General features: G+C 39.9%; 1 protein-coding gene across 6 annotated transcripts in view; it reads right to left on the reverse strand.

Moving 5' to 3' along the window:
• The window catches only part of atp2b3b (ATPase plasma membrane Ca2+ transporting 3b), a 108,575-nt gene that overhangs the window by 21,562 nt on the left and 71,699 nt on the right, over positions 1–15,314 (reverse strand). For all 6 annotated transcript variants that reach the window (XM_037105013.1, XM_037105011.1, XM_037105008.1 and 3 more), the window contains 3 exons: positions 14,592–14,783; positions 12,665–12,878; positions 8,000–8,211 (listed from right to left, as the gene is read on the reverse strand). In XM_037105013.1, coding sequence (XP_036960908.1) covers positions 8,000–8,211; positions 12,665–12,878; positions 14,592–14,783 — 618 coding nt within the window. The remainder of the gene's footprint in view (positions 1–7,999; positions 8,212–12,664; positions 12,879–14,591; positions 14,784–15,314) is intronic.

The raw sequence follows: 15,314 nt of genomic DNA on the forward strand, positions 1-15,314 counted from the left end.
AGTTATTTCACACTTTTTTGTTTACTACATAATTTCACATGTGTTCATTCATAGGTTTGATGAATTCGGTGAGAATCTACAATGTAAATAATCATGCAAATAAAGAAAAAGATTAAATGAAAAGGTGTGTCCAAACTTTTGACTGGTAGTGTACCATACTATGCAGTACTGTTGAAAAACAATACAAGTATTTGTTTTGAATATTTCATTCATTCATTCATCAGAAATTTGTCACACACAGTGGCTGCAAGAGCTGCAAGAGCTGCAATCACGTTATAAAAGTGTGTTCACATACATGCTCTGCATTTCTTGGTAGGGTACAGAGGCCAACACATTATTAGCATTACAGTGCATCTCTTTGTTCTTATTTAATGGCCATCCCAACAGGTCTCCCAGCCCCCCATACTCATCTGGCAGCTGCAGGGTTGTTGAATTAACTAGAGAATTTTGTCCCATTTTTTTGTCAGCATGTAGCCACAGCCACAAATAGCGCAGACAGATCTCAAGAGCGAGAGTTGCATCTCTAAACTCTGATTAAACTGTCCTAACCTGCCTGTGTTGATAACACATGAAGCAAGAATATCTTACTACACTGCCTATACATCCCGTAATATACTACAAGGAAAATTAAAATGGAGGAAGACAATAGAGGAAGCTGAACAGTAACTCCCCGCCCTTTTATAAATGTACATTTTGTCTAGCGGAAAGAAGCTGTGAAACTGATTCTGGTGAGTGAGAAGACTGTATGATCCAATTTTAGGCATTCTGTGATGAGTGTTAGTTGACGTATTTAATCTTGTCTAGTTACTTTTTGTGTAAACTTTTGTGAAACTGTTGAAGCTGAGTGGTTATCAGTGTTCTCAGTGTCCACCACCTATCGCAGCCATGAGTCCGACCCAATCACAGTAAGGACATCAAATGGGAAAAGATTTCACCGGAGACCCATAGCATGAGGCTGCAACAAAGCCAATCTCTGTTACCCAACATTCTCCACCAGTACTGATCTTGGCATACTAGGGAGACTATGGAACCGCCATTCTGCAGTCAAGACGGCAGACACCATTTCAGCCTATGCCTCCCTACAGACTCCCCACTTCCTGGCCCTTATGGAGACATGGATCACCTAAGATAACACCACCACTCTGCTTGCCCTATCAACTGCCTACTCTTTCTCACACTCCCCAAAGAAAACCAGTCAAGGAGGAGGAACTGACGTCCTCATCTCACCCATGTGGTTCTACCAGGTCCTTCCCCTGGATCACCGACCCAGATCTGTCCTTGAATTCCATGCTGTGTCTGTCACCCTCTAATTCAAGCTCAACACAGTGATGATCCATCTCCCTCCCGATCCTCTCCACGACCTCTTTGATGATAGTGATTCCCTCCGAAGGTGCTCCCCTGACGATGGCACACCTGGGTGATTTCAACATCCACCCAGAAAAGCTGCGATTATCTTCCCCACATTTGACCTCACACCCTCTCTCTCGCAACCCACCCCTCGAGCCGGGAACCAACTATATTATACAAATGTTCTGCATTTGATACCGTAAACCACCAAATCATCCTCTCCACTCTAGCTGAATTTAACATTACTGAGTGTGCACTAACCTGGTTCACTTCACACCTGACAAATTGCACCTTTCAGATCACAAGGAATGGCTTCTTGTCCAAAGCCTCCTTTCTGGAAACTGGTGTCCATCAATGCTCAGTATTAGGACCACTTCTGTATTCACTATACAGTAGCTCACTCGGCTCTGCAATCATATCACATGGATTCTCTTACCACTGTTTGCAGATGATACCCTATTGTTCCACTCTTTGCATATCTCTGCTTGGACAATTGCACATCACCTCAAGCTCAACCTTCATAAATCTGAACTCCTATTCATCCCAGGGAAAGACTGCCCCTGCATGGATCTGTCAGTCACTGTCAAGGACATCACAGTATCGCCTCACCAACTGTGAGGAACCTAGACCTCAACGACGGATTATCCTGCACTCCCAACATCCCTATTTGGACTCAATCCTGCAGATTTGCCCCTACAACATCCACGCAATCTGGTCTTTCCTCACCAATGATGCAACACAACTTCTGATCCAAGCACTGGACTGGACTTGACTGGACTTCCAGCCTCTGCGACAAAACCATTGCAGTGTATCCAGTACACTGTAGCGCGCCTTGTTTTCAATCTACACAAATTCTCCCATGTGACCCCCCTCCTTCCGGGACCTCCACTGGCTTCCTGTCGTGGTCCGCACCTGATTCAAGATGATGGTGCTGGCCTTCAAGGCCGTCAACATAACTGCACTCATCTACCTGCAAACACTGCTCAGACCATATGCCCCAGCGTGAGCACACAAAGGTCACAACTCTTCTCTGTTCTGGCACCTCAGTGGTGGGGGAAGAAATATTTCACTTGATGACAGGTGTCGGGGTGATGACACGCTGGGAGCACAGAAAGACCATCATTGACTGATTCGTATGCATATAGACATTAAATAAACACACAGTCTTCAATTATAAATATTGATGCATTAATGTGTTCTTAACTTTAGTGCTGCAGCATGTAAAGGATGAACTAATTTGAACTCACTGGGGTCTACGGTATAATTTGTAGTTTTTGACTACTTTTGATTTCACCTTTATATTTCACCTTAAAAACCATACCTTGCCTTGTTTGGTATCATTTTTTTCAGCACAACTTCACATGTGTGACTATACAGTACAGAGCTGAGGATCTTTGCCTGAACCTGACGGAACCTGACGGTAAATGAGCAGTCAGGTTTTGCAAATTTTAACTAAATATTAATTGAGTCTTAAATGCATAATGTAGACAGAGTATACAGACTAATGTTGGCATTATTCTTTTATTCAATTTCAGCTGCTGTTGCGTCAAGGCCAGATTGTGTACAGAGGTGGCAAAGCAAATCCCTCTGAGCCTTCATCTTAATGTGGTTATTGAATTAAATACCCAACTTAATTTAGAATTTATCTTGATTTAATTGGTTAAGAAAGATTCATTTTATAGGCCTGTAGGCCTATTTATATGCTAAGGGTATGCCTAGGCCTATTTAGAGAGCTGAGATGTTACATTGTTACAGAGGACATTTCTTTGCTCCAACTTCCAAGTGGCCTAAACATACATTAGTCATGAATAAATGAGATAAAAAAAAAATGTATAAATGACTCATTCACGACAAAAGGCAAAATAGCTGTGTGTGTGCACATATTTGAACAACGTCAGGTTGTAAACGGGTTTGGGCTTTTAAAAAGTCAATCAAAATGTACTTGTCTGGCTCGGGCCTAACTTTTAAGGCCCGATTACAGCTCTAATACAGTATACTATATCAACAAATTGGACAAAAAATTACACACAAAACATAAAATCTGAGTAGGAAAAAGTTAGATTTCTTACTGTGAAAACCACAAACATGTTTAACGAACCATTTTTACAACTTGGAATGAAAATATAAATTGTTGTTTACTACATTTGCACATACGTTTTTGAAATGTACACAGTTCTTAACTATTTACATTAAATGTAGGCAATGCCTCAGGCACTGCGTCTTCCTCAGCTCCTTCCAGCACAAAGAAGAGCTGCACTGGCTGCTCCACATTCAGTAGTCACCTCATTGTTTAATACACAAAACAAAAAAATGACCTTACCTAAATACTAAACACACTACACTACAGCACACACTATACTACACACTAACTAGACACTCCAAACACACTAAATGTCACAAATCTCTCAGATCCCGAAACTTGCCATTACTATGGCTAAAGCTAATACTTATGCTGTCTCTTCTTCACAGCCATCACTGCAGGCTGAATATCTCCTCTTCCTCAGCAACCTGTTGCAAGCACTTTCTGCTTGCAAGCACTTTCCTCAGAATAACCCGTCAACGACAATATTCAGGAAAATGCATGACGTAAATTATTTATCAAAAATCAGTTTTTACTTGGCCTATCAACACAATTTACAAAAACGTTTATACAGTTTGATTCCCACTTTCAACACCAGTTGTAACAGAGACTCAGCAAGGCTACGTCGTCTTAAATCAGTCATGAGATTTGGATGCACCAGCACATCCGTCATCTTCAGAGGGTTAATAACTGCATATACTGCTGGGTGGCTTAACCTATAACCAAAATCTGGAAGTTAACACATTGTTATGTGAGAGCAGGATGATGGACTAGATGTCATCGCTGCTGGTGCAGGAATCCCACCCTCTGCAGGTCACTTTCACAGAACTGGGAAGCTCCTTCAGCGATACACTGATGCACCTCAAGTGTGTGAGGGAGAGGTATCACAGGTCCTTCCTTGCTGCTGCTGTCAGACTGTACAACCAGCACTGCTACCAATAGACCTCACTCTGCACTCTGCACTGTGAAATACGACTATATGAAACTCATTTCTGGTTTGCATTATCTGTTCATTTTTTTTTAATACCCATATTTATTATTTGTATTTGTAAATAAAAAAATCACTGCTGTTAATTTTGTAACATAGCATGTTTACAGGTATATATGAGTCTATTCTATTTATTACCTTTATAATTGTATTGCTTATTTTTTGCTTTTGTTATTTTCTTTGTAATATGCTGTCCTCTGGCCTATTTGTAGGACAATAGAGGATACTGATTCTGATTGTGATTTGGATGATAGAATTGCAAAGAATAACACTTTGAATTTGATGAATTTGATAAATGGTACCCTGTCTGCTTAAAGTCATGGTGAAAAGCTTATATCCACTTGTAAAGAACATGTGTATCATGGCAGTCTTCAGTTGCAATGATTTCTACAGCTCATGTTTCTGCGATGGAATGAGTTGAACACATACTACGTTGCCACAAAAACATTCATGAAATTTGAATAAACAACTAATTCATTATAGGTCTTCTGAAACTGTGGCCAAATCTGCTCAATCAAAAATATACCTACAGCAACTTCAAAGATTAGTTCTGGTGAATATAGAGTGTTGCGTGAATCAAATGTTCTGTGTAGCATGTCCTCTTAACTTCTTCTGAGTGATGACAGCTGGTGACTTTTCTGGGCCCATTTTGGACCTGTTTGATATGACCATTAGACTCAGCCACAATATGAAAGTCTAAAGAGCTCAGCATTGATCTGAAAGATCTCACTGTTGATTTGAACAAGTCAGGAAAGTCATTTGGAGCCATTTCAAAGCAGTTACAGCTCCCAAGATCAACTGTACAAACAACTGTTTGTAAGTATAAAGTGCACGGCACAGTTGTGTCACTGCCACCATCAGAAAACACAAACTATCACCTGCTGCTGAGAGAAAACTGGTCAGGATGTCAAGAGTCAACCTAAAGCCACCAAAAAGCAGGAAGACAGTTGCCAGTGTTCACAGTCAAGTGTGTTTTACATCAACATGAGCTGAGAAGCTGCCGTACAAGAAAGAAGCTCTTGATCCAGATGAGGCTGCTGATCAAATGGACAAAGAAAAAGCCTTCTGAAACTATGTGGTCAGATGAAACAAATATGCTGTTCTTTGGCCATAACAGATGATACAGATTGTAAAGCCCATTGGGGCAATGTGATTGTGATTTGGGGCTATAAATAACATTTATTTGACTTGAATGAGCACCAACATTTGTGGAGGAGAGGAGGTGAGGCCTTTAGCCCCCAAAACACCAAACCTACTGTCAGGCAGGCTGGTAGTATCATGCTGTGGGGCTGTTGTGTTGTCAGTGGATCTGCTGCTCTAAATACACTCAATGGAATAATAAAGAAGGAGGATTATCTCCAAATTCTTCAGGAAAACCTAAAAAATCAGCACAAGATTGGCTCTTGGGTGCAGCTGACAACAGGACAATGACTCCACACACATCAAAAATGGTAAAGGAGTGTTTAAATCAGGCTAGAAACGAGGTTTGGAATGGTCTTTCCAAAGACACAAGCCCTACCAGGAAGCTATCACAATTAAATTAAAGTTAGCTGATCCTGTCAAGAGAAGTTTAAAATTCAGCCAGAGGACTACCAGAAACTTGTGGATGGCTATCAAAAGCACCTAACTGAGGTCAAAATGGCCATAAGTAATATTAGAATTACTGTATGTATATTTTAGATCCAGCAGATTTGGTCACATTTTTGGACGACCTATAATAAATTTAATTCCTGAACCAAATTTCATGTACTCTTTCAGTACTCTGTTATGTGCCAGTTAATACAGCAAACGTAGTATTATAATGTGGTGTTAACTTTAATAAAATTAAATAAAGTTAATGGGCATGTAATAATAAAAGTAAATCACAAGCCAACTGCATCCTTAAACTTGGATCACTGTATTACCTGGCTCCCATTGGCTTACTTGCCTCAGAGGGTGTAGACAGAATTTTAAATGCTACATGATCATTTACAACAGGAACAAGGCTCATCAGAGTGACACTATCATATTGACACCAAACTGCACTAGTCATAAATCTCACTGTGAGTATGATACACTGTATCATATACAGTAATCATTACATTGTGCAGGGAAGAGAGATCCATCTTTCTTATCTATTTCTCTCTTTTACCTCTGTCAAGCTGTCTCCAGTCTTCAGCTCTGTCATCTCCGTCACTTCCCAATTCCTCTCAAATCTCTCTGTCACTCTCCGTCTCCTGATCACTGCCATCGCCCTCAAGCTCTCTGACCTCTCTAATTTTTCTTCAAAGTATCACAGAGAACTTAGAAGAAAAAAATATCCCTCCTCCCTTCCCCCCATCTCTCACTCTGTCTTTGTTTGCTCGTCTGTGCTTTTGTAAACTTACAGTCTCCGCTCAGTGAATTTCTTCTGTATTGACTATTTATTCAACAAACAACGTTTCTGAGAGTACTTATATTGGAATCCTCAATCTAGTCACATATTTGGGGCAAATTTGGGTTACACAATGAAAGACAATGGCAGGCAAAGTCTCTCCACTTTCTACACCCCTAATGGGACTTGCTTTTTGATCTGACTGGAATTGAGCCATAAATCACACATACGATACTTGGCCTAACCCTAACTAGCTAACTAGCTAGCTTATATTATTATTTATATACTATTACTATAATAATATTTTCAATCTCAATTCAATTCAAACAGAATCCAAAAGTAAAGTAAAGTCTCTCTCCTCTCGCTACCATCCATATTTGTTCAGCAAATAATATATACACTAATCTATAAACACCTTTCAGCTGTTAAAGAAATAAGTCTACTTAAATCTTAAATGATATCCCATGGCAGGGCGTGAATGAATGTCTAGACCATTTTGGTGAGTAAAGCAGTCAGTCAAGACATTTATTGACTTCACGCTGCTAGAGGATAAAATGAATGGAAGAATCCACAGAGGGCAGGGTTTGAGGCTGATCCACATGCTGGCATACCGGGTTGATTTGTGATTTACAAAAGGAAAGTCCAGGTTTCATTACTTTGTTGCCGCAAGAACAGACCTCATTTGTATGTACACAAACATTTATAAGTTAATTTCACTGATAGAGTACGTTTTTTGAACAGTTATTACAAACAGACTTTTTCAGGGGTTAGCATTTCCATGATTCCATTCATCACTCTGCTGGACCCAAGCAACATGCCAAGAAACATGTCATTGCCCATAGAAGTCATCTCCCAAAGAAATCTGGTCCACTGTCTGAACCTAAAATTCTTCAACTGAGCATTAGACAGGCTCCATCAGGTTCAGTTAAGTACAACTAATTTAATGTCTCCAGTTTGATTTCAGATGGGTTGCATGTAATCATGCTCTGGCTTTCCTTTTCCTCTCCATATCAATACTATCACTATCAGATAAAGAGGCAAGCCAAAAAAGAACATATGCAGCCTGTATTCATAATCATAAAATGATAATAAAAAAAATACATACATACAATAACAATGATATTACATTGTACTTATATAGCACTTTCTTGAATATTCAAAGAAAATTAACAAGAACAACAACAAAACAAAACAAAGAGAACAATAAAAAGATTAACTGGGTTAAACTTACCTGAACGGCAAAGGTCCCCAGAACGATAGAGCAGAAGATGGGGTTGGCAAATATTCCATCAAAGACATTTCTCTCTCCATGGATCTTGCGAGCGTTGATCTCGTTGAAAAGTTGCATGAGAACAAAGGTGTTAAATATGATGGTATAGTGCTCAGAGGGAGGGGAGTGGAGCGGTGCATTGCGGCCACTGTCGATGTTAAACATGCGCTCGCCTAGAGAATAAAGAAAGGAGTAGATGAGGTGTGAAAAATTGATAAACTATTTACTGCATGTTAACAGCAACTGTGTCAGCTGGCTTTTTTTTTTTTCGATTTTTGAGTCTGTGTGTGTCATTGTGGGAAAATGTGATCCTGGAGACACCTTTTGTAATGGGAACTTTCACAGAAGCACATTTGAGTACTTTGCCAGGTCTTTCTATTTGTGCCCATGGACGATTTGTCAGCGTGATATTGTTACACTTGCACAAGGTAGGTATGAAACTTTATGGGTGTGTAGTAGAATCAAAATTAAGGTCAAGTTTAAAGATGGGCATGGTCTAACCCTTGAGTACTAATGTCATTATGTAGTAATGACTGTTGAGAACTCATGGGCTGGAATGTGAAGAATTTGACAGGCATTGCAGCTGTTGTGATCCCATCGCAGGATGGGCTCTAGTTAGGAAGTGCGTTTCATATGCTGTGGGACAAATACTAGTCACTAATATAGCAGTATATTTGTGTTTGGAAGTATGGAAGTGAATCTGTTCCATAATTCAAATTAAAATGGATTAACAGAAATGCCTTTTCATTTTCAGAATATAGCTGCATTTTTTGACTCATAAATAAAATTAGTAATAAATCATCCAAATTGCATTTTCATTTTCTTCTTCAAGACTGCTCATTTTGTAACTTAATTAAAATGATAAAGAAAATGACATTTAAGGTTCAGTTTTCAAAAGATGCCCTAGCAAATAGCTAGCAAAATTCAATTTGAAATGTCAAATTTGAAAATTAAAATGCATTGGCAGAAATGCTTTTTCATTTCAAGGTCACCGCTGCATTATGTGACTCAAATCAAATGAGTAATCATCAAAATTGCATTTTCATTTTCTTCTTCAAGACTGCTCATTTTGTCACATGACTAACAAGAAAACTGCCTTTTCGTTTTCAAGCCCGCCCGCGCAAAAAATGTTCCAAAATTCAATTTGAATTCGCAACCCAAGCGGCACAGGAGAGTGACGTCAGCGGCCTCTGTTCTTCTTCAGTCCCCAGTCTGACCGACCGTGCTACGCATCTACGTTACATAATATCTATCTAGAACAAAATACAAGTCCCCAAAATGTATAATCATTAAATAATAATTGGGTAAAGAATTGGTTTAATTCAGTTAAAATGCAGCATGCTTAAAAGTGCTACGGGGGCTCTGGCTAATGGTATCCATATTAGTGATGGGATACTCGATTCCTTTTACTGACTTGAGCTTGTATAAGTCACTCACTAAAGTGAATCGAGTTTTCGAGTCACTTGAGTCAACTGAGTCAGTCACCCAGAGTGTGCTTTATTTACATACATACATTTGCAAGACAAACATGATTTTGTATTGAGAATAATTTCTGTGCCGTCACTCAGAGACTACTCGTGAATGGAGTAGAGCAGCACACTGCTCAGATGAGGAAGCAGCTCTCTGAGAGCAGGGGAGCAGGAAGAGAGAGAGAGCGAGTGAGCTGTGAGCTGCCTGTGAACTGGGAGTCTGAGATGCTGAGTCCTGAAAGTTTAAGAATAAAAGAATAATAAAACAAATTAAAAGATCAAAATTGAAATAGGAGGGATTTAAAGTTGTAGTCCGTAACTATTTTTTTGTTATAGTTTCTAAAATTGTCATTATGATCTGATGGGTCACCTGGATGCGTGTGAGACCATGGGCAATGCCACAGCCATCTGCTCTGATAAGACCGGCACTCTCACTACTAACTGCATGACTGTGGTGCAGACTTTCTTAGATAAGTGAAAATGAAGAAAAAAAATCATGAGTATTAAAATAAAATTCAACAAGATTTAAAGCTGTAGTCTGTAACAATTTTTTGTTATATTTGCTAAAATTGTCATTATGATCTGACAGTAGAATAAGATACAGGCCAGCTGAGTAAAAATCCACTGTCTACAGGTCCATCCAGTGGCCCTAATTTGATTTGCAAGAATCCACCGCTCCCGGCTCAGTACAACCAATCACAGCCAAGGGGAGTGTCTGAGAAGTGCATAACACTCATTCTACTATGGAAAAGTGTTATCAAGGTGTTAGTGTAGTGAACTGTCAGGGCTTCAGGTGAGGTCTTAAAATGGTTTACTATCAATGTATACATGTATATTCAAAACTTTATAATTGAAATTTTGCACAACTATGAATTTAGCAACTGTTTTTAATTTATTGTATGTTCCATCTACCTGCCCAGGGACTATGGGTGGACAATATCAATTTGCTAAAACCTTGTGCAATGCATCTCTCCTTGTTATATACAAGGTTAATGTTTTATTGTGCACTGTCTCTGTTCAAATAAATTAATAATAATAATAATAATAATAATAATAATAATAATGTCTTCCTCTCTCATGAATCTACTCACCTACCTTACATCATTGCTTTTAATGTGAATTAGTGGCCATGTACATTTTAACATATTTTACAGTTTTTCTCCATTGGTTTGGCTCATTTCTTGAAACAGAAACGCCATTCTCAAAACTCGAAGATAATTTAGCAAAACAGTCTTACAGTTCAGCACAACACCATAGTTCACTTGCAAAAGCTCATATCTCTCTGTTCACACTGCTTCAAAAGTAAATTCCTTTCCCATATAAATAGTCAGTGCTACCAAAAGGCAAAAGATCCTTCTCAATTGCTTTGGCTCGTCTCTCGAAACAGACCAGATGTTCTCAACACTCTTGGTGCTTTTGCTAAAATAACCTGGATAGTTCAGCACAACACCATGGTTCACCTGCAAAAGCTCACATCTCTCCCAAAATAGTTTACCAATGTGTCAAAACTAAATTCCTATCTCCTATCTCCCTTTGGCATTGTGTAAGCACTGAAAGTCAAAATGTTTAGATGTTTTGTCACTATGGCAGAGGACCATTGAAATGTCCCTCAGATCCACCTCTCAGTCTTAGCTCAGCCTTTCATTGACAATGGTTACTGCACTAGTTTCTTTTTGTCTAACTAACAGAATAAAATTGTGTAGAAAAATGAAAAAAAAAAAAAAAATTGGATTTTAAGGTAAGAGTACCCTCCAAGGTTTGACATCACACACTGCACTCATACTGCCAAGGAAACTGTAACCATTTTTATTCACACACATAAAGTAACTTCCATACATCAGCCACTCCGCCATTGTGAGGCAATGGTTGATAACATGGTCTATAAGTGTGGCCTGAATTTCATCCAGGGCAGCATGGTGTCTTTGTGCTCCTTGGCCTCTTCCCCAAACATATTGTTTGATTGGTCATCTGAGATGTGTGAAACTCCTCCTTTGTTAGTCAAGTTCTATTTTCACCTTACTGTCAATTAATCAATTTATCAAATGTTCCAAGAGATTCATATATGGTATTTATGGTATTAGGTTCTTGACTAATTTTGACAATTGAACAGACTATTGTGCATGTGAAAACTTATAATTGCCAGGTGGTTTGGAAGTTTGTCCATGTTATTTTGAGAATGTAATTTCTGTTTCAAGAATTGAGCCAAACCAATGGAGAAAAACTGTAATGAAGTATTTACTTATGCAGCATAATTCAGTGAGTATTTTTTTTCCCTGTTCAAGCCCAAACTGTAAACAATGGCAGAAAAGCAACAAAGTCGAAAAACCACCATTGCTAAGTCAAAGAGAAGAAATAAGAGGACCGATGAAGAAAAGCAGTGTAAAAACAAAGAATTGGACCTAGCCAGACAGAAAACTAGAATAAATATTGGAGTGTCATTTCAGAGGAAGGATTTGTAAGGACTTTTCTGCTGGACAAGTAAGGACCCCTGCTTGATATATGTTTAATTCTGTGTTTTAACCACAAGGCTATGGTGGCAGTGGTTAAAGTAATACTCACAAAAGCGCATATTGCCGTATGATGTTAAAGTCAAGCTACATAGCTTGTCGCTAAATGTAGCTTGTTAGCTTGTATGGTAATTACGGTGTTTAGCTTTGTGTTTATGGCTACTGGTTAGCAAAAGTGTCTTTCAAGTGACCAGGCAGTTATAGCGTTAGTTTGTGCTCAGTACGCTCTGAAGTGGTCGAATTGGTTGAGAGAAATAACAGTACTCATGCTTCAAAAAGGCAGCATGGCGTTGCACCGGGTAATGATTACGTGGTAACTCCGTCTACTGCAATGTAAGGGAATATTGTTTTTTTGTATTGCTTTGTATTGGTCAGAAAGAGAACAATCAGGTCTTATGTTGTTGTTGTTATTTTGAATGTGACATCTTGGTTATCTAGCGTCCTCTGTTACCATGGTTACAAGCCTGCTTGTGCTCAGCAGGCTCCTCTGTGGGGAGGAGCTTTGAAGGCAGGGCTGCAGGCAGCAGAGAGGAAGGAGGGAAGGCAAGTTGTGGTTTTGGTTATGGTTATGGTGTGGGTAAGTCTCCAGGAAATGAATGTAAGTCTCCGTAAAGTGTTGGAGGCATGACTGTGTGTGTAAGTGTGTGCACCTATGAACAGCAGGGTGAATATGATGACCAGCTGGTACACTCCATGACCCAGGATGTTCTTCATCATGGTTAGTGAGATGAGCGGGTTGTTCCGGCCGTACGGTTTCCGTAGCAACAGGTCCTCAGTGGGGGGCTCGGTGGCCAGGGCCAAAGAAGCAAATGTGTCCATGATCAGATTCACCCACAGCATCTGCACTGCCTTCAGAGGAGAGTCCTGCATGGAGATTTGCAACCAGAGGCCTGTGTCACAAATCATGATCCGATGAATTTGGCTTCACTAACAATCTACTGGTGATTGTGGCCTTTTCAAAAGGCCCAGATTCCCAATATTAACAGTTGTTCTTGTAGTAAAACAATACTGTCTATTAATCAGTATGATCATATAGTTTGCTTAATGTGGTCATTTTTTTGGAAGAAAAACAATTAGTTTCTATGACAACATATCAGCACTGTGTTCCGATATTCATACTTCCATGAGTACACTTAAACGTAGTACACGCAGTTACTAAGTACGCAGATTTCAGCCGGTGAGTGTCGTTCCAAATCTAATACTCCATGGTGCCCTTACCGGAAATTACGATCGCGACAGTCGCTGCGGCTCGTCAACCGCCAAAAACATCCCGCTTTGAACGGTGAACCAAAGACATCTACAACTTTACTTTTTAACAGTTACAATCCTACAATCCTGCAGTATGGCTCCAAGCACTGTCGTCTCGGTAGCTATTAAAAAAAAAACAAGTCCGAGCTGAGCGCCTCTGCTTGGCTTCGCTTCTTCCGCTACGCAGACAAGATGGCGGCCGTTGAGTGCGTAAAGTGTACATCATTGCACGCTCAACGTTTTTGCCGTTATGAGGGCACCATCCAGGTCCTTTAGGTACACTTCTTTTAGCCATGATCGATATTGGAACACCTTAAGTACTCAAACTAAATATAGTAAGTACGGGTGTGGATATCGGAACACAGCACAAGACTCTGACTGCGGTTGTATGATAGACTAGCATCACTCCTTTGCTTATTTGCATACTTGACATTGTTGTTGTTATTATCTGTTATTATACCACACAGAGTTACTGACCGCTCAAAGTGCTTTACAACACCTGTCACATTCACCCATTTAAACACACATTCATACGCTGATGGCAGAGGCTGCCATGCAATGTGCCAACTGCCCATCAGAGGCAATATTGGGTTCAGTATCTTGCTCAAGGACACTTCGACATGCAGCTGGGGAAGCTGGGGATTTGAACCAGAAACCCTCCGATTACTTGACAGCCCACACTAACTCCTGATTTACATCTGCCCCAATATTAATTGACGGTATAGTTGTTGTTGATTGTTTGCAATATAAACCTAATACTGTGTTATTGCTTGCTGAAAATCCCTTTTCATGTGAGAAAAGCAAACATCAACTTGCAAAAGTTTCAGAGTGACAATGTTGGTGTTCTTTTTGCCTTTACATCATTGTTAAAACCACGAGGGACCATGATGTTTAGTTAAGAACAGAGATCAGATCAGTGTGGGTTAAACAGAAATGTGTCAGTTTTACATTTTGTCTGACGGTGTTCTTGGTGTGGAGGAGATCCTTAGGGTCTAAGGACATTCACAGGAGTCGTTCACTGTACAGATTGTAAAGCCGACTGAGGCAGTGTGATCTGTGATTTTGGGCTATATAAATAAAATAGATGTGACTTGTGTTTTGTACTCTTTCAGTGCATTGCAAACAATATCAATATAATTTAAGTAGGTATTTCTTGCATCTCAAAAAAATCTCATTGTTTCATGTGTGCCAGTTTTTCTCTGCCTATATTAGCATATTTATAAAAATGTGTGTGTGTGTGTGTGTGTGTGTGTGTGTGTGTGTGTGTGTGTGTGTGTGTGTGTGTGTGTGTGTGTGTCAGCATGTACGTTAATTAATAAATCTGTCTACCTGAGTGATGCAGGCCCCGGTGAAGGCCACTATGACAGCTACTACGTTAACTGTGAGCTGGAACTGCAGGAACTTGGAGATGCTGTCATAGACATTTCGTCCCCACATCACCGCCTTGACAATGCTGCTGAAGTTGTCATCAGTCAGGATGATGTCAGATGCCTCTTTAGCCACATCTGTCCCCGCAATACCCTGAAATAGGAGAAGAGAGAGATGTGTGACATGATTCATGCAAGCATTCAAACATCCACAATATTATGAAGTGCTACAGTCTCAGTATTGTGTTGCCCTGCCTCCAAGTTATTATGATTCAGTGTCTTTTGTTGTGTTTTATATTGAATCCTTGCCCTTTTGTGTCTCTTCTGGCATTTCAGTGTGTCCTGTGTGTTGCTGCTCTGTGTTTCCCTTCCTTACTTCACCTGTCCTTTTCCCTCCTCTCTCACCTCACCTGTCCTGATCCCCTCGTTAGTGTGTCTGTGTATTTAGTCTTTGCTCTCCCTGCACACTTTGTCTGTTCCTTCCATCCTCCGTCAGCCTCTGTTAGCCTCTTTGTCATGTTCTGTGGTGTTTACTCCAGTCTCTCCTCATGTCTCTCCCCTGGTGGTATGTTTCTTATTTTTGTCCAGTTTTCCCTGTTGATGTGTACTTTGCTTTTGGTTGTACTTTGCTTTAGCCTTAGTCTGATTAATGGGCCCTGGAGCCAAGTCTGCACAGGGTTCCAGT

This window comes from Acanthopagrus latus, chromosome 7, assembly GCF_904848185.1.
Source record: "Acanthopagrus latus isolate v.2019 chromosome 7, fAcaLat1.1, whole genome shotgun sequence".
Classification (NCBI taxonomy): domain Eukaryota; kingdom Metazoa; phylum Chordata; class Actinopteri; order Spariformes; family Sparidae; genus Acanthopagrus; species Acanthopagrus latus.